This window comes from Geotrypetes seraphini, chromosome 7, assembly GCF_902459505.1.
Source record: "Geotrypetes seraphini chromosome 7, aGeoSer1.1, whole genome shotgun sequence".
Lineage (NCBI taxonomy): Eukaryota > Metazoa > Chordata > Amphibia > Gymnophiona > Dermophiidae > Geotrypetes > Geotrypetes seraphini.
In genome coordinates, this window is record NC_047090.1 from 39,227,612 (window position 1) to 39,253,898 (window position 26,287).

Genomic DNA, 26,287 nt, shown 5'->3' on the forward strand with positions numbered 1-26,287 from the left:
CAATTTGTGCTTAGTCGTCACAGGTGGGCCAGCAAACTGTTCCAGATATGCGGACCTAGGAACTTGAAGGTGGAGTTAAATATTCTCTTCCGACGTACTCCTTGAGAGGATGGAAACGGTATCTTAAATCGTTGCGTGGTCCTTGAATTAAGGAAGGTGTGGGAGACCGGAATGCTGGAGTTTTCTCCGAAGATGGACTTGTGAATCTTCCTATAGTGGATTCTATTTTTTCACAGGAAGCCAGTGTAGTTTGTGTAGCAGTGGGCTTGCCCTTTTGAAGCGGTAGGAACGGAGGATTAGCCCTGCCACTGAATTTTGAAGCATTAGTAGGTGCTTTAGTTCTTTCTCTGTGGCACCATAGTAGAGGGAGTTGCAGTAGTCTAGGTGGGGTAGTAAGATGGCTTGCGCCACCTTTCTTAAGCTGCTTTGGGACAGGGCCGTTCTGATTGATCTTAGTTGCCTCAATCAGAAGAAGAAACTTTTCGCCGAGGAATGAGCTAGCTTTTGAAATGAGGGAGGAATCTAGTGCAACTCCTAGCACCTTTGTGGAATTAGGTTATCTCGCCTGTAGGTAGCACCTAGTTCCTTAAAAAGTAGCAGACTATAGTCGCTGAACCAGAGCACTCTGGTTTTGTGTTTGTTGATTTTAAGGAGGTTGTTATGGGCCCAGGTACCCGGGCTCTCAATGACAGCTTTTATGAGATGCACAATGCCTTCTAGCGATTCTTTAGCTGCACAAAATATGAAAATGTCATCTGCATAGGAGAAAATGTGTGATTGAGGGAAGGGAAGCCTGTTGCCCACTGCTCTTAGGTAGATATTGAACAGGGCTGGTGAGAGCAGGGAGCCTTGTGGGACCCCACAGGAAGGTATCCGGCTTTTGGATCTTTGGCCGCCCTTCCAGACCTCATAGAGACATTATTTTGACTCTTTCGTATAATTTATTTCCAACATACTATTGATTTGGAAAGAATATATTTTGCAGTTCCATTTGTTAAATTGTCATCTTAGTTTATTTGTTTTCTTTAAAATTTTCTTAATTTTTCCAATTTTAATTGTTTTTCAGAGCCTACAATTTATTTACTTAACTCTGTTCAGTCTCTGTTACTCTGTAACTAATATGAAACCATCTTGTTAGCACCTGTGGGAATGTGAAGCATTTGCCATGTCTGTCCATCTAGTTAGATTTCAAAAATACTTCTCATGGCTTCATATACAGTAAACAGTTGGCTGTTTTCATCTTTTCGTAGGCTGTGAAGATGAGTCAGTTTACAACTCTTTGCTTTTTTTTTTTTTTTTTACGGAGTTAACTGTGGATGTCTACCATAGACTTCTTCCTCCTACCACCACCTTTCTCCTTCTTGGACAGGAACATGCTCCCTGAAGAGCATTTTGTTATCCTCATCTACATTTGTGTGTGAACTAACAAATCGATTCTGGAACAAAATCAAACCAGCTTTGTCACTAGAAGCCCCAATGATGAAGTTACGACTGCCTTATTTTGGTCGTACTGTCAGAAGAGAAAGATAATTGGAGAAGGACATCATGTTTAGAAGGATTGAAGGATGATGGCTGGACACGTTGAAAACAACCGTGGGGATGGTGCTGCAGGATCTTAACGGACTACCACAAAACCAGTTTTCTTTTTAGATCTGTAATTCATCAAGTCACTAGACCTTGAACACGAGTCGATGGCACCTAAGAAGTGTTTGAATAACCAAAGAGAAAACTAAACACACAAATGTGTTTTCAACCCATATTTGAAAATTAAGCCCTAACTAGGTAAATCTTTGTCTTACAAATCACATGGTGGTTATAAGTTGATATGTATGTTTTAAACATCAATCATATTTAAAAAAACAAAACAATCAATTGCATACTTTTAAATAGTAGTCCATGTTCTCCAATATGTCTCCCAATTTGATGCACATCCTGTTGTTCACATTTTCTTAAATCTGCCCCTTAATTCTGTTTGGATGTGGGTTTGTTTAGTATTTATTCTTAAGAATTTGTATTTAGTGCTTTCACTCTTAACTTTGCAAATTGGCAAATTCCAGGGCTGCACCAATCCTTCTATTAATTTATTTATTTTTTGTATTTATACACTGCTTATAGCCTAAGCAGTTTACATTCAGGTATCTGGAGTATTGCGTTTAATTCTGGTTTCCTTATCTCAAGAAAGATATAGTGGCGCTAGAAAAGGTTCAAAGAAGAGCAACCAAGATGGTAAAGAGGGATGGAACTCCTCTCGTATGAAGAAAGACTAAAGAGGTTAGGGCTCTTCATCTTGGAAAGGAGACGGCTGAGAGGAGATATGACTGATGTCTGCAAAATCCTGAGTGGAGTAGAACGGGTACAAGTGGATCAATTTTTCCCTCCATCAAAAATCACAAAGACTAGGGGACACTCGATGAACTTACAGGGAAATACTTTTAAAACCAATAGGGGGAATTTTTTTTTTTTTTTTTTCACTCAGAGAATAGTTAAGCTCTGAAATGCATTGCCAGAGGTTTTGTGTTAACCCTTTCAGGACCATAAGGATCGTAGGCCAATTTTTGTGGTTTTGACGACATTTTTATGGTAAAAAGGGCTTGCAGGTGCCAAAAAATTGATTTTTTTTGTGAAATATCATTATTTTTTTTTAAAAAAAATCAAACTTCTGGCTTATGGACAGTGTGGCAAGTGAATCTTCTCGTCAATCTGGCAACGATGCTAATGAATGAATGTCGGAACCAGTTTGTTTACATAAAGGCAGTATCATATGGAATCCATACATATCAAATTTAGAACTGTAGACTATCCCAATCAAAATTTATAGGATTTTAAAGTTATGGGACAAATATGTCCCTTGGTCCTGAAAGGGTTAAGACAGGTGTGGACAATTTCCTGGAGGAAAAATCCATATTCTGTTATTGAGAAAGACTTGAGGGAAGTCACTGCTTGCCCTGGATCGGTAGCATGGAATGTTGCTACTCTTTGGGGTTCAGGGATCTTACGTTGCTCTTTTGGATTCCAGAATCTTGCTATTATTTAGGATTCTGAATGGAATGTTGCTACTCCTTGGGTTTTGGCCAGGTACTAGTGACTTGGATTGGCCACTGTGAGAACGGGCTGCTGGGCTTGATGGAGCATTGATCTGACCCAGTAAGGATATTCTTATGTTCTTATGTACTCGAGTATTTCTCCCTATCTGTCCTGGTGGGATCACAATCTGACTAATATACCTGGGGTAGTGGAGTGTTAAGTGACTTGCCCAGGGTCACAAGAAAACAGCGTTGGGCAGCCCCTAAGCACTGGAAATCCATGTTCTCTGCCTCCATCTGCTTGTTGGGTAGCACTGCCCCACTTGTCTGGAGTGACCTAACAAGACTAGAGCAAAGGAAAAAAAATAGCTAAGAAATGTCACCTTATTTTCATTTATTTTTTAATTAATGGAAGTTGATATTCATGGATAGAAAATATACTTAAAAAAAAAAAATCTGTATACTTTAGAGCTTTTCCAGACAATGACATCCGGTGAAAATGCTTGAGAAAATGATCCTTTCTAACCTTTTTAAAAATCTCTTGGGCAACTTCCAGTCTGCCTTTTTTATTCTGGTCATAGCACTGAAACGCCTCTCATTTCTTTGCTCAGTAACTTTTCTCCACTGTGCGGATAGAAGTTCCTCTTTCGTCCATAAAGCAAATGAGGAAAACGTTAACCACTTCAGTTAGAGGTGCCTGGGTGCATATGTTTGTTTATGTAAAACTTCAAATCCCACATTATAAAAACGTCAATGCGGTTTACAAAACAATAGCAATCATTAACTCAGAATAAAAGGAAAGCCCTATACAGTATAATCTCGTTATAACAGACTTCAAAGGACCTGGAAAAACAGTCCATTATATCCAGAGTTGCATTTTTAAAAAAACTTTATTTTATAGTAGCGTGCATGTGTGAGCAGAAGCTTTTCCACGTCAGTTTTCACGAGGGAGGACACAACCAACATTCCGGAGCCCGAGGAGATCGTAAAAGGAGAGCAGGATGAAAATCTGGTCCAGCTAGAGGTGAGCAAGGTGGATGTCCTCAGGCAGATAGACAGGCTAAAGAGCGACAAATCGCCAGGTCCGGATGGCATTCACCCAAGGGTACTCAAGGAACTAAGGAACGAAATAGCTGAGCCACTTCGACAAATATGCAACCTATCCCTAAAAACTGGAGAGATTCTGGAAGACTGGAAAATAGCAAATGTCACGCCCATCTTAAAGAAAGCCTCAAGGGGAGACCCAGGAAACTACAGGCCGGTGAGCTTGACCTCGGTCCCGGGAAAGATGATGGAAGCACTGATTAAAGACAGCATCTGGGAACACATCGACAACTATGGGCAGCTAAAGTCGAGCCAGCATGGCTTCTGCAAGGGCAGGTCATGCCTCACGAACTTATTATACTTCTTTGAGGGGTAACCAGCCAGGTGGATAAAGGGGAATCCATAGATATCATTTACCTTGACTTCCAAAAAGCCTTCGACAAGGTGCCACACGAAAGACTACTAAGGAAGCTATGGAACCATGGGGTGCAAGGGGAGGTCCACCGATGGATCAAAAACTGGCTGGCGGACAGGAAACAGAGGGTTGGAGTAAAGGGACATTACTCAGACTGGCAATGGGTCACGAGCGGAGTTCCACAGGGGTCGGTGCTGGGACCGCTCCTATTCAATATATTCATTAACGACCTGGAAGCAGGAACAAAATGTGAGGTTATTAAATTTGCAGATGACACCAAACTATATCGCAAGGTCAATAACATGGAGGACTGCGAAGATCTCCAAAAAGATCTGACAACACTGGAAAAATGGGCCAAAAAGTGGCAAATGAGTTTCATAAGAACATAAGAACATAAGCAGTGCCTCCGCTGGGTCAGACCATAGGTCCATCCTGCCCAGCAGTCCGCTCCCGCGGCGGCCCAAACAGGTCACGACCTGTCTAAATCACCAGAAGGTGCCCCCATGCCTCCTTGGTTTCCTAATTTAGTCCTATCTTCCTATCAAAGTCCTAGCCCTCCGGTCTTGCACCTGCACGACCTGGTTGGGTTTCTACATTTATTTTCTGGTTAGCTTTCTCAGTATCCCACGATCCCTTTATCCCTCAGGAATCCATCCAGTCTCTGTTTGAATCCCTGTACCGTACTCTGCCTGATCACTTCCTCCGGTAGCGCATTCCAAGTGTCCACGACCCTCTGGGTGAAAAAAAACTTCCTTGCATTCGTTTTGAACCTATCTCCCTTCAGTTTCTCTGAATGCCCCCTCGTACATGTTGTCCCCTTCAGCCTGAAGAATCTGTCCCTATCCACCCTCTCTATGCCCCTCATGATCTTGAAGGTCTCTATCATATCACCCCTGAGCCTCCTTTTTTCCAGAGAGAAGAGCCCCAGCCTATCCAACCTCTCAGCATATGGGTAGTGTTCCAGCCCTCTTACCAGTTTCGTTGCTCTCCTTTGGACTCTCTCAAGTACCTCCATGTCCTTCTTGAGGTACGGCGACCAATATTGAACGCAGTATTCCAGATGCGGACGCACCATCGCTCGGTACAGTGGCATGATGACTTCCCGCGTCCTGGTAGTTATGCCCCTCTTTATGATGCCCAGCATTCTGTTGGCTTTTTTTGAGGCTGCTGCGCACTGTGCAGATGGCTTCAGTGATGCATCCACCAGCACACCCAAGTCTCTCTCAAGGTTGCTTTCTCCCAACAATGCCCCCCCCAATTTGTAGTTGAACAACGGGTTCTTTTTCCCTATATGCATAACCTTGCATTTTTCCACATTGAAGCGCATTTGCCATTTGTTTGCCCAGTCTTCCAGCTTGTCTAGGTCCCTTTGCAGGTCCTCACACTCCTCCCTGGAGCTAACTCTACCGCACAGTTTGGTATCGTCTGCAAATTTTATAACCTCGCACTTTGCCTCCTTTTCCAGGTCATTGATAAATATGTTGAAGAGTAACGGCCCCAGCACCGATCCCTGTGGCACACCGCTCGTGACTTCCCGCCAGTCAGAGTATTGTCCCTTTACTCCGACCCTCTGCAATCTACCCGACAACCAGTGCTCGATCCATCTGTGCACATCCCCTCCCACCCCGTGGTTCCACAGTTTCCTAAGCAGCCTTTCATGTGGTACCTTGTCAAAAGCCTTTTGAAAATCGAGGTAAATGATGTCGATGGGTTCCCCAATGTCCACCCGACTGCTTATTCCCTCAAAGAAGTACAGAAGGTTCGTTAGGCACGACCTTCCCTTACAGAAACCGTGCTGGCTTGTTCTCAGTAGGCCATTTCTCTCAATGTGCTCGCAAATGCCGTCCTTTATCATAGCTTCCACCATCTTCCCTATAATTGAAGTCAGGCTCACCGGCCTGTAGTTCCCGGGGTCACCTCTCGATCCCTTCTTGAAGATAGGTGTGACATTCGCCAATTTCCAGTCCTCTGGTACCTCTCCAGCTTTCAAGGATAGGTTACAAACATGCTGGATTGTGCCTGCTATTTCTTGTCTTAGTTCCTTCAGAACCCTTGGGTGGATCCCGTCCGGACCCGGTGATTTGCCGCATTTTAACCTATCTGTTTGAGGACATCCTCCTTACTTACCTCTATGTGCTCCAATTTTTCAGCCTGTTCCCCACTCATGAGCTCCTCTGAGTCCGGTATATTAGATGTGTCTTCTCTCGTGAAAACCGACGAGAAGAACGTGTTCAACCTCTCAGCTACCTCTTTGTCCTCCTTAATCACTCCCTTCCTATCCCCATCGTCCAACGGCCCCACCTCCTCTCTCGCTGGTCGTTTCCCCTTTACGTAACTGAAGAATGCCTTGAAGTTTTTTGCTTCCCTGGCCAGCCCCTCTTCGTATTTCCCTTTTGCTTTTCTAACCTCTCGGTGACATTCTTTTTGGCATTTCCTGTGCGCCTGTTGATTTTCCTCCGTTGGATCCTTTTTCCATCTCCGGAAGGATACTTTTTTGTCATTTATTGCCTTCTTTACTTCTGCTGAGATCCAAATCGGGTCCTTTGACCGCTTGTTCTTGCAGCCTTTCCTGAAACTGGGGACGTATGTTTTTTGTGCTTCCTGCAGGGTGTCCCTGAATAGGGTCCAGGCGCTTTCCACAGTCTCCATCCTAAAGATGTTTCTGAGCTTCCTCCCCACCATTTCCCTCATAGCAACATAGTTCCCTTTCTTGAAGTTGAGCGCAGTTGTTGCGGTTCTCTTTACTATGGGTGTCCCTCTTTCTAATGTGAATCTGATCGCATTGTGGTCGCTGTTGCCTAGTGGTCCTCCCACTTCTACCCCTCTTGCAGGCCCCCCTAATCCGTTCAGGATGAGGTCAAGGGTAGCACTCCCCCGCGTCGGTTCCTTGACCAGTTGCTCCATGAAGCAGTCCCTCACAGCTTCTACAAATCCTGTTTCCCTAGTGCAGTTGGAGTTACCCGTACTCCAGTCTATCCCTGGGTAGTTGAAGTCCCCCATCACTGTTACACTTCCAGCCCTGCACTCCTGTCTCAGTTCAGCTTCCAGATCGTGTCCGAGTCCTTCCGGCGTGCCAGGTGGGCGATAGTACAGCCCCAGTTTTATGCCTGCACCCTTGTTTCCCGGCAATTTGACCCATAGCGATTCCAGCCCCTCTGCCTTCGTTGCCATATCCATCCCGACCGAGTAGATAGAGTCCTTTATATATAGTGCTATGCCTCCCCCCTTCTTGTGGGTCCTGTCTCTCCTGTAGAGCTTGTACCCCGGCAGCGCCACATCCCATTGATTCTCCTCTGTCCACCATGTTTCTGTAATTCCAATTATATCCAGGTCTTCCCCCTTGGCCACGACCTCTAGTTCACCCATCTTGGCCATGAGGCTTCTTGCATTTGCGTATAAGCACCGCAGGTCCCGTCGTTTTTCCTCCACCTCTGCATTCACCTCTGCAATCACCTCTGCATTCACCTGGGCCGCCTCTCCTGCTCCCTGTACTTCTGTTTTGCCCTTTGCCTTTACCCTCGTAGCTTTCAGCTTCTCCACATTTCCGCCACCCCACTTCCCCGCTTTTCCTCTGGGTTTTCTTGTCCCCTCCTGGGCCCCGGCCTCTGTTCGATCCCCCTCGTCTTGTGTAGCCCCTATAATGCCCTCAGCTTTCGCCCTCTTGCCACCCAATCCCCCTGTGTCTCCATGCACCTTGGTCTCCACACAGCAAGCTCCCTTTACCTGTTGTTTCCCTCGCTGTCTGATCCTGAGATCCACTGGTCTCTCTACTTCCTCCGTGCAGTCAGCCCGTTCAGCATCTGTTCTGGATACTGTTGTCCGAAGCGTCAACATCAGATCAGCTGTCGGCTTTCCCCCTCTCCTCAGTTTAAAGCCCTCTCGATCTCCTTCCTCACATTGGCAGCCAGTAGTCTAGTTCCCTCTGTGCTCAGGTGCAGGCCGTCCCGCCGGTAGAGCTTACTCTTTCCCCAGAAGGACGTCCAGTTCCTTACAAAGTGGAAGCCCTCCTCCTGGCACCATCTCCTCAACCATGCATTCACAGCCTGGAGGTCTGCCTGCCTTTTTGCATCTGCTCTCGGCACAGGCAGGATCTCTGAGAATGCTATCCTCCGGGTACTCCGCTTCAGTTTTCGTCCCAGGACCCTGAACTGGTCAGTCAGCGTGGCCATGCTGAAGTTCCTCCGGCTCACATCATTTGTTCCGACGTGGATTATCACCGCAGTCTCCTCTGTCTCTGCTCCGTCCAGGATCCTCTCGATCCTATCAGTGACGTCTCGTGTCTTGGCCCCTGGGAGACAAGTCACTAGCCGATCCTCCCTTCCTCCAGCTACGTGACTATCTACCTCTCTCAAGATCGAGTCTCCCACCACAATAGCAGACTTCCCTTTCCTCAGCAACCTCCTCTGCCTCAGGTCCGTGTCCTCGGTGTAGTGAGGTGTCTCACCCTCGGGGTCTCGGTGAGTCACGGTCTCCTCCTCTTGTGTGGTTCCTCCGCTAGGTCCTTCCCCGGTGTCGCCTTGTGTATCCTGGGTCTCGTCTGCCGACATCTGTCTGTGCAGCTGCTGGTCCTGTCCTTCCGCCTTCCTATAGGCCTCCTCGATGAATCTCTCAAGGTCCCTCACCTGGTCCACAATGAGGCCTGCTCCATCTGTGTCCTTGGTTGACCAGCTCGTCTCCTCTATGTTGCGCAGTCCCTCCAGTCCCTCCAGTTCCTGGACCTTGACCCTCAATCTGCCGACCTCCATCCTCAGGCTTTCCAGTTCCTGACACCGACCGCATATGTATGCCCGCCTCCCGGAGGGGAGGTAGTCATACATATGACACTCAACGCAGTAAACTGGGTAGCTCTGCTGGGTTCCTGTAGCCTCCATTTCTTTCTCCTTGCTCCTACGGTCCCTCGGTGGTTGAGAGTGGCTTTTGGCGTGCAGCTAGTTGAAAGGGTAGAGAGAGAGAGAGAGAAGAGTGAGAAGTTGCAAGGGTAGAGAGAGAGAGAGAGAGAGAAGAATGATAAGCCGAAAGGGTAGAGAAGGAAGAAAGTGGTGAAAAGAAATATTTTATTTATTTTTTTTTTTTTTTTTATATTTGGGTTGAAGTTAGGTTTGCTGCTGGGCTGCCTGGGCTCCTTCTCAAGGCTCCTTCGCCGCGCGCCGAACGGCTGGGCGCCGTTGGCTCCCTTCCTCTTCTAGTGGAGCCCGGGCCGATGCGACCTGTGACGCGCGGGGTGGGCGGAGCTAACTCTCGCCGCGACCCCGATCTGCCTGCCTCCCCAGTCCTCCTTTCCTCAGCGTCCCCGGCTCACCTCTCTGCCTGAAACAAAAAAAAAAACAACACAGAGAAACAACTCTACAGCCAGCAGAAGCGCCGCTGCAGGTCTCCTCGTGTCCCGGCTCCCTTCCTTTCAACATAGGGAAATGCAAGGTCATGCATATAGGGAAAAAAAAACCCAATGTTCACTTACAAAATGGGGGGGATCAGCGCTAGGGGTGAGCGACCTTGAAAGAGACCTGGGAGTGATGGTAGACACAACATTGAAGGCATCGGCGCAGTGTGCCACGGCCTCAAGGAAAGCAAACAGAATGTTGGGTATCATTAAGAAGGGTATCACGACCAGGACAAAGGAAGTCATCCTGCCACTGTATCGTGCTATGGTGCGCCCGCACCTGGAGTACTGTGTTCAGTTCTGGTCGCCGTACCTTAAGAAAGACATGGAGGTACTTGAGAGGGTCCAGAGAAGAGCAACTAAGCTAATAAAGGGCATGGAGGACCTCTCATATACTGACAGACTGAAAAAGCTAGGGCTTTTCTCCCTGGAAAAGCGGAGACTTAGAGGAGACATGATAGAAACCTTCAAGATCATGAAGGGCATAGAAAAAATAGACAGGGACAGATTTTTCAAATTAAGGGGATCAATAAGTACAAGGGGGCACTTAGAGAAATTGAAAGGGGAGAGGTTTAGAACAAACGCCAGGAAGTTCTTTTTCACACAGAGGGTGGTGGATACATGGAACGCGCTACCAGAGGATGTGATAAACAGGAGCACGCTACAGGGGTTCAAAGAAGCTTTGGATAGGTACTTGGAAGACAAAGGGATTGATGGGTACAGATAAGAGTAAAGGTAGATTATAGGGATGGGATTAGAGGTAAGTTACAAAATTAATCAGGGACCACTGTTCAGGCACTAGGCCTGATGGGCCGCCGCGGGAGCGGACCGCTGAGCAAGATGGACCTCTGGTCTGACTCAGCGGGGGCAACTTCTTATATTCTTATGTTCTTATGTTCTCTGTCGCAACTTCTGGTTGCGTCAGAAGAGAAGCTTCCGCCCACACACGCATGCTACTGCTTTCAGGCTCCGACGGCTTTGAAGAAGTTACTCAAAACACATCGTGAAGGTAAAAGGGAGGGAGGGAGATAGATAGATTCGGGTAAGTAGGAAGGAGGGAGGGGTGCCAATGGGCGGTGAGGTGGCGAGAGGGAAAGGTGGTGGAGGAAAGGAGTAAACGCTGAAGGGGGGTGGAGAGGAACAGACGCTGAAAGGACATGGGGAAGACACAGTGGGCAGAAGACACTGAAGGGAAATGGGGGAGAAGACACTGAAAAGACAGAGTGGGGAGAAGACGATGGAAGGGAAGAAGACAGAGATGGGGGAGTGGCGGGAAGAAGATGTGTGCCAGACCAATTGGGGGATTGGGGGGGGGGGTTAAGCGAGAGGCACAGTAACGAAGCAAATGGAAGACGCAGAGAGAAGACAGACAGTGGATGGAAGGAATTGAATGAGAAGATGAGGGAAGCTGATCAGTATGTTCCTGCTTAGCAGGAACAGGAAGTGCAGGCTGATTTTAGGCAGGACTCGGTACATAGCCCTAAGAAAAACAGTTTGGTCCCTTTAAATCCTCCATCTTGTAAACTGCTGACCAAACAGGATAGAAGGCAGCCTCAGGTGCAAAGAGCCCTTCCCCTGCGTAGGAATGGGCGTGGCACAGCAGCTCTTGAGCACTTGGAGAGCTGGCTATTGAGGAGGAAGGGAGAGTCAAAGGAAGCTCTCATGTGGAAAGAACCTCCACCTTCTCCAGAGCCCATGGATGTGGAAATGCTGAACCCAGAGTCAGAAGAAGCAGCCCTGATAAACCAAGAACATGAGGAAATGGACTGGAGTGCTTTATCAGAATTGCTGAAGAGATGAAAGTAAGCTGATTGAATGGTGGGCATTTGTTTTGAAAAGCTTTCTTTTTGGTGAACTTCCCTGTTTGAGGGTTTTTTTATGTTTGACTTCTGGGACAATAATTAAAATTGTGGTGATGGTGTGAAGAAGTCACTACTGTATAAGTGAATGCTCTATGCATGTTAGCAGAGGGAAAGTGTGCTGGGAATTTACTCTGCTTATTTGGAAGTTGTTGTTTGTTTGTTTTTTTAAGTCAAAATGGCTACTGCAAGCTGAGGCTTGGCTGCAGTAAGGGAAAACTTGCAAGGATCTTCCAAGAGTATGGAAAAATCCTGAAGGCTGGGGGCAGAATCTGCCCAACATCTGTGTGGAGGGATTTGAGGGTTCATTTTGCTCCTTGTCCTGATAAGGAGCCATTTTTGGCAAATCCGTCAACCTTCTACTCTGCAACTCTGAGGAGAAGGGAAGATCTATGACATTGCAAGGTGATAAAAGTTTTTTTTGTTTTTGTTTTCATGGAGGACTACAAGAGACTGAATTAAGTTTTGTTTCAGTACTACTACAAGGAAATAGGACTTACCTGGGACATAAGGTGAACTATTTTGAGTTCTAATCAGACCAGGCTGATGAGCGCAGCATTATTGAACTGTCAATTAATGTTACTTTAGCTTTTTTTCTTGCTTTCTTTTGATCCTGACTGGATAACAAATAAACCTAAGTTTATCCTTTTGATACTTACCTGTGAGAGGCCATTCTGTTCAGGATGCAAAGTGTAAGCTATCCACCACAGGACTTCCTCCCGTTTGAGGAAGCACGTTGGGGCTATTTAGTGGTTGTGTGCCGGTCCCTGCTATGCCTTAAGGGACAGCCACGCTACAATATTAGTTGTGTTTATACAAATATATAAACAAAGCCCTGCCAGCTGAACATCTCTTTCTCTAGTTCAGCAGCCAGAACTTTGATTTATAAGGAAGGAATAAGATAAATATTGCAGTACTGAGGCTCGTATGGATGCTGCGGGGATTGTAGTCGCGGGGACGGGGCAGGGACAGTGCTCGTGGGGACGGAGATGGAGCGGGGATGGGGGCGGAGACAGTGGTCATGGGGACAGGGCGGGGACAGGGACGGTGGTTGCAGGGGACAAATTTTTTCCCCGTGTCATTCTCTAATTCAAAGTAGTTTAACTGGCTAGAAGAGGTTAGTTTATAGTACCATCTGATGGGAATTTAATACTTCTTTTTGTTGGTTTTTTTTGCTCCGAATGCTCTTGTTCTTACATATTTATTGTACAGTGCTGTGTACGTCTGGCAGCGCTATAAAAATGATAAGCAGTATTAATTGTTTAGGGGAGGGGTGGCTTCCTGCAGGGACCACTCCTGAATCTCTGTCATAAAATTTAAAACAAACTGAAGAAAATATTTCTTCACTCAACATGTTTATAAATTCTGGAATTTGTTGCTAGAGAATGTGGTGAAAGCAGTAAAAACAGCTTAGATAATTTCCTGAAAGTCCATGAGCCATGACTTGGGTAAATCCACTTCCTAGGATAAGAACATAAGCAATGCCTCCGCTGGGTCAGACCTGGGGTCCATCGTGCCCAGCAGCCCGCTCACGCTGCGGCCCAACAGATCCAGGACCTGTGCAGTAATCCTCTATCTATACACCTCTATCCCCTTTTCCAGCAGGAAATTGTCCAATCCTTTCTTGAACCCCAGTTCCGTACTCTGCCCTATTACGCCCTCTGGAAGCGCATTCCAGGTGTCCACCACACGTTGGGTAAAGAAGAACTTCCTAGCATTCGTTTTGAATCTGTCCCCTTTCAACTTTTCCGAATGCCCATTTATTCTTTTATTTTTGGAAAGTTGAAGAATCTGTTCCTCTCTACTCTTTCTATGCCCTTCATGTTCTTGTAAGTCTCTTTCATATCCCCTCTAAGTCTCCTCTTTTCCAGTTACTTGTGACCTGGGTTGGCCACTGTTGGAAACTGGGCTTGATTGACCTTCATCTGTCCCAGTATGGCAACTCTTATGTTCTTAATGTATTGATCTATTTGTCTTCCTCTCCTCCCCTTTCACTTGCTATTGTCTTCGTTGTGATCCAGAGCATTAAAAAAAATAATAAACATGAGAATTCGGGGAGCCTAGAAGAGTGAGAGAACTCTAACACCAGAGGGTGGGTTGGAACATGTTTGGGTGATCCAGGCAGGTGAAGCCCTGTCGATGGCAATGCATGACTCTGTAGTCTTATCATGCCGAACTACAGCAGTTTAGTTTGTCCACTAGCTCCTTTTACCCCATCTGCAATAGAAATGCAGTGGGACAGCCGGCAAGTTCGGGGAAAGATATTTTAGGCTCTCAGCTTGGTCTTTAGAGAACGAGTCTAGGACAATTCATCATGGCCGTTTCAGCGTTATGAACTGACCACAGTGAATTTTCCCATTCAGCATTTGGGGGCGATTCCCCCCAAAATTTATACCCTCCCCTGTCCCCTGGAAGTAACGGGCGAGCCCCCTTCAGCCATCAGCACCCAGGTGCCCTTGCCCAGCTTGCCCTCTCCTGTCGCCTCGGTTCATCAGACAAGATGTGGGGGGGGCGGCAGCTCAGCCCTGATTATATTGCCTAATTCAGTGGCTGCAGTGTAGGTAACTGAGCACCGGAAGGCAAGAAGGGATCCCCGCCCCAGGCTGGGGCCTTATCGGGAGGGAGAGGCCGAAGAGAGAGAGGGGACTTGGAGAGGGAGTCGGCCCCGGAGTTGCCATCATGGCTACCAGACATGTTTCAAGTTTATTAAGATTTTGATATAACGTTCATAATAAAGCTAAGCGGTGTGTGTAAAAAAAAAAATTATATAAAATTACATAACTGTTACATAAAATTTAGGGGATAACACCGTGTCTCGCATATGCATAACATCATCACGTCAACATCCTCGCATGCGCAGAGGCTCATCTGGTTGCGACTCCGCTGTTACAGGGATCCGGGAGAAGAGGAGAGATGCCAGCCAGGATGTGCCTCTCGCCGCGAGAGGCACGTCCTGTAGGCAGGCAGCTGGCGTGGACGATGCTCCTCCTCGCCAGTGTGTCACGGCACACCAGAAATCTCAGGAGGCGCACTGGTGTGCCGTGGCACAGTTTGCAATACACTGGGTTAACATAATGACAAACATAGAATAGGGTAAAGGGATAGAGGGCCAGGGAAAAACTACAATATCTTGATAAGAAATAAAGCAAAGGAAAGTTACAAGAGGAACGAGGGTGAAGGAAATTTTATACATCTTTAAATTGTTTTATAAGTATATCTTTGTTTAAGTATGGCACGTTTTAAAATGTTATTTCATAGGCATCATTAAATTTTAAAAAAAGTTTTAAGATTCAGGGCATGGACGATTCAGCGCTACCATTTTATCGTGGCTGTAATGAACTGTCCACGATGAATCATCCGGTTCCGTGGCTGGACTACCTTGTGAGCTATTGTGGGAAGGCTTCAGTGCAAGTGACAATCTGACCAAACAAAGCATGCAAAATACAAGAAGCTTTATCCTCCGTAAGTAATTTTTTTAAAATCTTTGTCACACATTCATATATCCATCTTTCCACAGCGCAACTAATGCACCTGAAGAAGACATTTCAAATCGATACTCTCGAACAGAACGGACAGGGTACAACCGTTACAACAGGGAGGCTAATTCTTCGACAAATTCTGTACAGAGTAGTGGTTTGGAGAAAAAGATTGAAGAGCTCGAAAGGGTACGTGTATGTCTGTCAGCTTTCTAGTGATGATTTGTGTCACTTTAAGGCACCACAAAGGAGTCGTGAGGATGGCGCCTATCACCCTCGCTACGCCACTGTTATATTCCGCTCTTAATGCAAGGCGGCAAAGCAGATTGCAAGAAAGCCTTCTCATGTAAAGGGATTTTACAATTTGTAGTATATTTTCAAGAAAGCTGGTGATGCTGATTTAAAAAACACTCTTCAACTATAGTGAACACTCTTAAAGTAATTATAGTAAATACTCATATCATAGTATAACTAGATTGTATGGACCGTCAGTCCACCATCAGGGTATAAACCTCCGATTGTTTTTACTCTTCGTCGGTCCAACCTTTATTATTATTAATTTTTGTCAAAGTTTTTAGCTGAATTTTTCGTAAAACAATCAGACTGTATCACTAAAAGCTAAAGCTAAGTGATAGTCTGATTTGTTTTATGAAAAATTCAGCTAAAAACTTTGACAAAAATTAATAATAATAAAGGTTGGACCGACGAAGAGTAAAAACAATCGGAGGTTTATACCCTGATGGTGGTCTGAAGGTCCATACAATCTAGTTATACTATGATATGAGTATCTAATATAATAAAGAGCTAGCCGTGTATGCGCACTCCTATTTGCGTGTTCTGTGTGCATGTAGGTCTGTGGCCGAAGGAGTGCGCATGCGCGCTAATACGTCACCAGCCGATCGCCTCCACAAGCCAGACCGCAGCCAGACGACGATCTCCGTTCCTCCTGCCTCCGCCGATCTCCGTTCCTCCTTTGCCGCCCACCCCCTTCTCTTCCCGCGGGCCCGAATGGCGATTCCTGCAGCGTGTGCATCAGTCTTCACACGCTGCTTCGGGCTCTTCTACTGCCCTGATTTGCTCTGCCGCGTCTCTGATAATTATATTGACTATGGGGTCCTTTTATTAAGACGCGTTAACTGATTTAGTACTAAGACACCCATTATATTCTATGGACATCTTTATAAACCTGTTTGTTTTTTAAATCATACAATATATGATATTATTGAAAGGTACAACTGAGGCTTGTATATATATGTATATACTGGTACATATATATACAAGGTACAACTGAGGCTTATATATATATATATATATATATATATACTGGTACATACATATATATACAAGGTACAACTGAGGCTTGTGTATATATATATATGTATATATGTATATATATATATATATATATATACACAAGCCTCAGTTGTACCTTGTATATATATGTATGTACCAGTATATATATATATATATATATATAAGCCTCAGTTGTACCTTGTATATATATGTACCAGTATATACATATATATACAAGCCTCAGTTGTACCTTTCAATAATATCATATATTGTATGATTTAAAAAACAAACAGGTTTATAAAGATGTCCATAGAATATAATGGGTGTCTTAGTACTAAATCAGTTAACGCGTCTTAATAAAAGGACCCCATAGTCAATATAATCAAATAAGGGCTCCTTTTACTAAGTTGTGATTGCTGTTTTAGCGCGCGCTAGACGCTAACGCCAGCATTGAGCTGGCGTTAGTTCTAGCCGCGTAGCGCAGGTTTAGCGTGCGCTAAAAACGCTATCGCAGCTTAGTAAAAGGAGCCCTAAGGGCTCCTTTTAGCAAGGCACGCTACGTGGGTTAGCGCGTCGGACATTTCATCACGCGCTAATTCCCGCGGCAGCCTAAAATCCTAACGCCTCCTCAATGGAGGTGTTAGGTACTAGCACGGCAGGCGGTTTAGCGCGCGGTATTCCTTGCATTAAACCGCTACCGCGCCTTTGTAAAAGGCGCCCTAAGTCTTTAAGCCGAGTGGGGAATTTGTATAGTTACATGTTTGGAGTCTTCACTCGCTAAATGAACAATGGAAAGATTCTTTTACACTAGTAATATTTTTAACAGGGTGTTCTAAACATGTTGCACTTGGGTATAGGCTTATGATATAATCTGAAGTGTGTAAAATGTTAGCGCACATTTTATTTTAACCGCTTTGATTTGCCCTTTTTTTTTTGTTACCCTTTTCTTTCCTCTGTTGGGGAAATATGAAAAGTATGGGTTTTGTGTTTGGTAATTTTATGGCTGTAAGAATGTTTAAACAAACTGAGATGCTATATGATTTTACACAATATTTAATTCCCTATAGGTTAAACATAACTCTCTTTTTTATTGAGTGTTTTATGTGTATTCTTATTAGGAACTGGCAAAAGAGAGACAGGAAAATACAAGGTTGCTGAAGATGGTACAGGACAAAGATGAAATAATAGGAAAAATGAAGGAAGAAATCGACCTATTAAATAGAGTAAGCCCATGTTCTGGTCTTCTGACAAGATGAGAAGCTTATGTTAGGACATGAAGCTGACTAATGCTGAATTTTTCTGTAGTGTGGCCAAATGTTTTAATGGCTGCAAAAGGAATCCATATTAAAATACACTACAGGTAGTTTCACTCTGAAAATGAATTTTATATTTTTAAAAAATTGTCGTAACACATTAAACTTGCTCAGATATCGGGCTTTGTTATCTGGATAATGTTTTGCATTAAACATCCACTGGAGTCCTTTTTTTAAGCAACTTCAGATCTAATCAAAATCTTTTATAAAGACTTTTTACCTTGAAAACTAGAGCCTTTTTCTAATGTGGCACAGCGTGAAACATCACCAGAGCTGAATGCGTTTTGTCCAGAGGAGATGTTTGAGCATTCAGTAGAAACAGTGTTTACATTATTCTTGGGTAATATATATATTTTTTCATTTACACATTATTGGACATAAAGGTTCATTATTCTGTTGTTTTGAAGAATGTTATTCTGTCTGATTAGTCCCAACTTTATATTAGTACCATTGGAAATCCATTTCATCTAGTGTTTCCCTTTTTCTCTTAATGGGGTCCTTTAATGTGCGCTAACCAATTTAGCGCACGCTAAATGCTAAGGCATCCATTATGTCCTATGGGCATCTTAGCATTTAGCGTGCACTAATCTTTAGCCCGCGCTAAATCAGTGCACCTTAATAAAAGGACCCCGATATGAATAAAAGAAAAAAAATTCAGTAAATCAAAGCAAAAGGTAAAATCGTAAATTGTTATGGTATGTTTTTGCGGCCTGTAGTTTTGGAGTGAGCTTTATTTTGCGATGGAGCACCAATCATGGTGATGATGAAAAAGTATTTACCTGCCTCCTGATTTCCACAATTATTGTATACAGTATACCCCCGCAAATTCACAGTTCGCGAATCGCGGACTCAATCTTTCACAGTATTTTCCGACCGCCTCTTCCTGGTACGAAAGTCAGGCTACACCAATCAGGAGCTGCTTTGACATGCCAGAGAGCGTGTCAAAGCAGTTCCTGATTGGTGTAGCCTGACTTTAGTTCCCGGAAGAGGCGGTCGGAAAATACTAAGAATGATCCTGCACCTGATTTTCAGCACCCAACGGCGCCCCAGCTGCCCTCCCCTGCCTCCAATCTGCTCCTAAACCGCATTTGCAGGTTTTCAAAATTTGCGGGTGTTCTGGAACGAAACCCCTGTGAATTTCAGGGGGGCCTACTGTATATCAGACAGAATGGTTTCTGATCTTTAAAAATAAAATGTAATGTTAGACAAAGGAAACCTGAATAAATACATAAAATCCAACACTCATATCACCCATATGAAAAAATTACAGCCCCCTTAGCTACTCAACCAATTAACCAAACTTAATTGATGAAGCTGATTGATTGAAAATACCCAGGCTTGATTGCAGCTATCTCTACTGAATTTAAACCTCACTGTATATTAAACCTTACCATGAGAGTGACATAGTTGTCACAGAGTTTCTACAAGAACACTATTCCACAATCAAAGAAAATTCCAGAAAAGTTGAAAAAAAGTTCTTGAAAAGGGTTAAAATGCATTTCTATGGCTCTGCCACTCCACCAAACCACAGTGAGAACCATTATCTCCAAATGGAAAAGACTTGAAACAGCAGCAGATCTTCCCAGGGGTGGCCAGCCTGCCAAATTATTCTGAGCGCAGCAACAAGTCATCGAAGAAGACCATCCAAAGAACTGCATGCCTCTCTAGCCTCAGCTAAGGTTCAGTGGTTCATGACTACACAATAAGAAAGACTGGGCAGAAATGGGATTCATGAAAAGAGTGGCAAGGTGGAAACAGCTGCTGTCCAAGAGTAACATCGGTGCTCATTTCAACTTGCAAAAGCATACCTGGATGATCCCAAAGCCTTTTGTCTTTTGAGAATATGCATCCCGTTATGTCTGGTATAAAGCAAATGTAGCATTATGTTTATTGGCTGTTTATAAGAACATAAGAATTGCCATCTCCGGATCAGACCCTGGGTCCATCAAGTCCGGTGACCCGCACACGTGGAGGCCCCGCCAGGTGTACCCTGGCATAGTTTTAGTCCCCATATCATAGTATGCTTCTCAAGGGAGATGTGCATCTAATTTACCCTTACCCGTATCACTCTATGCCACTCTTAAGGAGATGCACTTCTAGTTTACCCTTAAATCCTAGAACGGTGGATTGCTTTTTAATGCATAAATCAAAGCAATGTGCAAAATAACAGCAAAATTAAATTAGTAAAAAAACCCAAAAAACATTAGTTTACAGAAAAGTCTTCCGTCATAGAAAGGCACATTTACTCCATTATTTAAAAAAAAAATAAAAATAAAAATATACACATTATGCCTCTCCCTTCAGGAACTCAGTGTCATTAAAAGAATGCTTCATTGAAAAATGAGTCTTAAGATCAACTAAGTATTTTTTTAAAGATGGTTCAGCCCTAATAGTGCGGGAGAATTCCAAAGAAAAGGGTCCAGAAAATTTGCTTCTTCGCGTGGCTTTGTAATAGGCCTATTTAGGATTTGGCAAGACCAGCCTATGATCATTTATGGACTGTAAACAATGGGCAGGAGTATAGGGAATAGTTAATTTGGCCAGGTATTCTGGGAGGCCAGTATGTGTTGCTTTGAGTTAGAGTATCTTAAAATTCTTTAACAAATTGGAAGCCAATGTAATTTCCAAAGAAGGAGGACGTGATTGCCTTATCTAGCGGAACTTAATAAGAATCCAGTGGTATTTTGAAGAGTTTAGAGTCTTTATCCCTGTATTTTGTGTACCGGCATAGATGACATTGCAGTAGTCCATGACATCCTGGACCAATTTCAATTTACAACGGAGAAAAAAGCTTAGATTTCAGCACTGAGGAGATACAAGTTGAAAAATTCAGCCTAGAATTGAGGATAACTACCAGGTGTTTCTGTTGGATGACCAGTTGAATCAGCGTGCCAAATAGCATGGATGCCACACCACCAAGAACACTTGGATTTAGCGGCCAATAAATGATGTAAATAAATAAGAATAGGATGGATGTGGGACCAGTAATCCAACAGACTGCTGTTTTATTTGGATTCAGAATAACGTGATTCTCCTTAAGCCATTAAAAAACCCCATTCTTAAGCAAATTTGAAGTAGTGAAAGATCAGGGAAGATGTTAGAAGTATAATGAATATTGAGATGTCATCCACATAAAAATATATGCCCAGTCCTGATGTTTGAATCATTAAAGCTAGAGGATTCAGGTAGATGTTAAATAAAACTGGGGAGACGAGGAAAAAAGATCAGATTGAACATTTGAGCAAAGAAATTTAGATTCAAGTTCATGTTTCAAGTTTTATTGAGTTTAATATACCGACCATCAAACATGTATCTGGCCGGTTTACAATGCTAAAAAAGAGAGAAAGAAAAAAGGTAAAAAGTATTTATATATGGGGAGGGGTGAACATTAAAAGACAATAGACAAAAACTTACATGAATTTGAGGGTATTAAGGAGAAGGAAAGGTCAATAAATACATTATTAAAATTAGAGTTAAAAGAAGGGAAGAGAGGGGAAGGATATGACATGAGGGATAGGGTCGCTTCGTAAAAGCGGTTGAGATGATTTTGCTGGATTTGAGGAAGGAAGTATTTAAAGATTATGATATGCATCTTGAAACAGAAATGATTTTAGTTTGGTCTTGAATTTATCAAGAAGATTTTCATGACGAAGTTGAGGTGGCATGGTGTTCCATAAGGTTGGAGCGGCTACAGAGAAGTTCATTTTCCTAGTGTAATAGAATTCTTTGATGTGGGATTCTGTAGAAACGATACAAACCAACTTAACAGAGTCCCTCCCAGTCCAATAGCTGAAAGTATTTTTAGAAAAAGGCCACCTATAGACCTAAAGATACTGTTGGTGCAATAAAAACGACTTCTAGTTTTGTACAGTAAGGTTATCATACCAATAGTCAAACATGATGGCCTAGGGGATACTTCGTTGTCTTAGTACCCGGAAAATTTGCCATTATTGAAGGAAAATGTGTGGTCATCTGTCTGTTAGCTGAAGCATAATTCGGTTATGTCGAAAGACAATAATCCAAAACACAAAAAAAGCAAGTCTACATTTGAATGGCTGAGGAGAAACAAAATTAAGTTTTGGATTGATCTTGACAAATTACTCACTTGAACCGAATGGAAATGCAATGGCAGTGCCTGAAATGATCACAAAAACCTACGAATATTCTAAATTAAAGCAATTACACTAAGTTACTCAGAATTATAGGAAGCATTTGGTTGTAATTATCGCTGCTAAAGGTGGTGCATCCAATTTGGTTTAGGAGGCAGTGACTTTATTTAAAATATTTATATGCCGCATGTCCCAAAATCTATACGGGTTACAACCAACATACTTAAGCATAAATAGTCCATGGAGGGCTCACAATCTTGAGTTTGTATATGAAGCAACCGAGGGTTAAGTGACTCTTTGTAATTTGATGATTTTTTTTTTTTTTTATGGAGGCTTTTGTGTATATTTGTGAAAATGAAACCATGAGTTCAAAAACTTCTGTTTCCTTCCTTAAGGACCTGGATGATATAGAAGATGAAAATGAGCAGCTGAAGCAGGAAAACAAAACGCTCTTGAAAGTTGTTGGCCAGCTGACAAGATAAGAAGAGCGGAGCCTCAGAGAGGAAAGAGTTTGAACACTACTGATATAAATTTTTAGGGTTAAAGCAAGGCTAATACTTCCTGCATTGTCAGAAGTGGAGGAATTAAGTCTTATATTTATTGCCAGGCATCCGGATGGGTGTCTCTTTACTTCGTACGTAAATTTGTATTGCCACTGAAATAACGTCAGCCTTCGGGTTTATTACTTTCGCTCTCACACTATGATCGAGCATCAAACTGGCCTTTGAAAATTGAAATTGCAAATAGGTTTGAAATATTTTAGCTTCATTATCATGTTTGAAACAATGCATGGAAAAAAAATTAATGTAATTAAAGAATTTGTTTGCCATTCATTCAGATGATATGAGAGAACCTGTTTTCTAGTTTCTGTTTTTAATATCAATTTTGAGTTTCAGAAGTGCACCTTTTTAGAAAAAGGTCACACTTGTTTCCTTCTGCAATGCTTCTACTCTGGGTTTGCTGGTAGTCTGACATGTCTTTCTGCCAGTCATGCTCCGGTCCCTCCTATCTCCTGTTGCTTTCGAAAGCAAGGCATGACAAAGGAAACTTTCAGGCCATTTTAATTCAGAATATTTAATCCTGCTGACTTAAAGGAAATAAATTCAGTAGGTTGATGCTCAGTGAGTGGGAGGGGGGCGGAAGTCTGTGTAAAGAAAATTGCTGGAAAGGAATGTGCCTTTATTTCAGGAAAGACTGCAGAGTTGGCTACATCTGAAGCTTGTAATCCTTAATTGCTTGTAAGTGACTTTTTTTTTTTTTTTTAAGCGTTTGCCCAAAATTGATTCTTAAAGGTCCTGGGACAGGAAACTACAGTATCTTCCTAAATATACATGGATATGTGACTTTGGCCAAACTAAATGAGAAAAAAAATGAAATAGGAGCATGCTTTGCATAGATTTCAGAATATATCGTCAACCTTGGTTTAGTTTAACTGTTATTAGATGAGTTGAAGATTTGAACTCCAAGCAGTTAAAATGAAGTTTAACACTTTATAGAATTAATTGATCACAAGTTCTGACTATTTTTATATAAAAACTATTTCAAATCTAGGTAAATTGTGTAGCAATTTTCTGTGTAGCAGTCTTACAAAATTTAATACTTTTTTATAAGTCCTCATTTTGTGAGTTTTCTACATTAGCTCTTGCTTTAATATTAAAAAAAAGTATGCAAGGTGGTAAATCAAAAGGCCTTTAATTTATAAAGGGCTAAAATGTACGTTTACTGTCGTAAGTCTGCTTTTCTATATTGTGTATTTAAATAAAGCCTGGAGCTTTAGTATTTTGCAGAAATGTATTTTATGTAAATACATAACATATCTAACTTTCTTAGATTTTTAACAGGTGAGAGCAACATGGGTGGTGGTGTTTTTTGTTTTTTTGTTTTTACTTCTAGAGTTCAGTTAGGTCTGTAAGTGCAAAAAAAGGGAAATTGTAACCTTGGAAAATGTAATTGTGCAGTTTACAAAGAAATACTGCCATTTCTGTTTTGTTCACTTCTCTAATGATAGGAATTTGTCAAGCACCTGTGATACTTTCCAAGTAGGTGGAATATTTATACAGTCTGAATATGCTGCTTCTAATTCAAGTGGAATCCACCTGTTTTGGTCTACAACAGGGGTCTCAAAGTCCCTCCTTGAGGGCCGCAATCCAGTCGGGTTTTCAGGATTTCCCCAATGAATATGCATGCGATCTATGTGCATGCACTGCTTTCGATGCATATTCCTTGGGGAAATCCTGAAAACCCGACTGGATTGAGGCCCTCAAGGAGGGACTTTGAGATCCCCGGTCTACAACATCCCTGAGCCTTTATCAAGAATCATCAGGGATTTCCCCCCCCCCCCCAATTGTATCCGTTTTCAACTACTTCTACTATTAATTATTTCTATAGCGCTACCAAATGCACTCAGCGCTATACTGAGCCACAAAGAGTAAGAAAACACTCCCTGCTCGAAAGAGCTTACAATCTAAACAGGCAAGACAGACAAACAAGATGTCATGGATACAGTTAAGGGGAACGGTTAATCAGTTGGCTGGGTTGGAGGGCAGAGGAGTAGGGTTAAGGATAGAAAGCTATATCAAAAAGATGGGTTTTTGGTCTGCTTTTAAACAAGGGAAGGGGCTTGACGGACAAACTCGGGTAATTTATTCCAGGCATAGGGGGCAGCTAGATGAAAGGAATGAAGTCTGGAATTAGCACTGGAGGAGAGGGGTAACATTAAGAATGACTTATCTGAAGAACAGAGTTCTCTGGAAGGGTGTATAAGGCGAGAGAAGCACAGGAGCTCCCTCTAGAATCATGGACCCTATATCTAGTCACTGGGTAACGATGTTGCTGCTATGAATGCTACCGCAAGGAATGGAAGTCTTGACCTAGGAATTAAACCCAAGTCCTTTGCATGGCAGCACAATGCTGCCACTGAACCGCCGTATTCATCCCTAAAGTTTTGTGTGTGTGTGTGTGTGTGTGTGGGGGGGTTAATTATTTAATTGTATTATGTAAACCACTTGGACCAGTAAAATGAACGAGCGGTATAACAAGATTAATAAACCATTTGTTGTCAAGTGAGAAGGGATGGGGAACAAGTGCACAGCATTTATTAAAAGCATTTAAAGCAGTGAAATTGTACAATAAGTGACACCTTCATTGTGAACTGCAGATGTATGAATAATACTATAACATCCAATTCATATTCTTCATTTTTGAACTGCAGTAGATATTAAAATTTATTAAATGAGCTGAATAAAGCATTTTAGCTGACAGGGGTTTATTACATAAGTGAAAGTGGTGATTCTAAATCAGAAAATATTTAAAAAAAAACCAAAAAATTTAAAGTAGCTTGGGCTGTTGCAGAAATTTATTCCGAGTACAAGTTTCCCATAATGGATACTTCAGATTTGAAGTTATGGTGGCGTTATATTGGGATTAACAAACCATTAGCAATCGGGACAGAAAGAAAAAATGGATACCCCTAATGTGGCACCGGAGGTGCCGGTACCCGAAGATCGTGCTGCTTGCTGGACTGGGCTTTGAACGTCTGCACATGCTCAAGGCCTTCTGGCTCTCGTTCTTTCCGAGAATATCGGAGAGAGACAGGAGCCAGAAGGCCTTGAGCATGCGCAGACGCTCAAGGCCCAGTCCGGGAAGAGGCAGGATCTTCGGGCACCGGCACCTCTTGTGGGTTAGTTCTGTGTGCCGGTGCCACATTGGGGGGCGGGGGCGATGCCGGTTCGTGGGCTGGGGGACTCGCAAATCGAGTCAATGCTCGGTTTGCAAGTCACAATTTGTGAAAATGTTTTGCTCGTCTTGCAAAACACTCGCAAACCGCGGTACTCGTAAACCGAGGCTTAACCGTACTAGCATATCTCACACAGGGAAGAGGGTGAATTTCTCCACAACTGCTCTGCAGCACTAGAAATAAGTTGTTGGTGAAGCTATTATAAATGGATTATATTCTTATTACTGTAGTACCAATGGGAGTGTCAAACTTTGACTGCTCCTTGTTCGCTTATTTCCCACATGCCAGTTTACTGTGAAATTCCTTGGAGGGACGAGCTAAACTCTAATAGTTTCAAGTTTCAAGTTTATTAGGATTTTATATACCGCCTATCAAGGTTATCTAAGCGGTTTTTCACAATCAGGTACTCAAACATTTTCCCTATCTGTCCCGGCGGGCTCATAATCTATCTAACGTACCTGGGGCTATGGAGGATTAAGTGACTTGCCCAGGGTCACAAGGAGCAGCGGCGGGGTTTGAACCCACAACCGCAGGGTGCTGAGGCTGTAGATCCAACCACTGCGCCACACACTCCTCCAATAATACATGAAACCCACAAAAGAAGCAGACTGAGATATAATTGTCTTTTAAGATGAGAAG

The 26,287-nt window shown here is 43.2% G+C and overlaps 1 protein-coding gene across 4 annotated transcripts in view; it reads left to right on the forward strand.

The window, feature by feature from the left end:
• PAWR (pro-apoptotic WT1 regulator) overlaps positions 1–23,696 on the forward strand; it is a 121,338-nt gene extending 97,642 nt beyond the window's left edge. For all 4 annotated transcript variants that reach the window (XM_033951674.1, XM_033951673.1, XM_033951675.1 and 1 more), the window contains exons 5-7: positions 15,239–15,386; positions 17,609–17,713; positions 22,308–23,696. In XM_033951674.1, the coding sequence (XP_033807565.1) occupies positions 15,239–15,386; positions 17,609–17,713; positions 22,308–22,394 (340 nt within the window). In that variant the 3' untranslated portion in view covers positions 22,395–23,696. The remainder of the gene's footprint in view (positions 1–15,238; positions 15,387–17,608; positions 17,714–22,307) is intronic.
• The last annotated feature ends 2,591 nt before the right edge of the window (positions 23,697–26,287 follow it).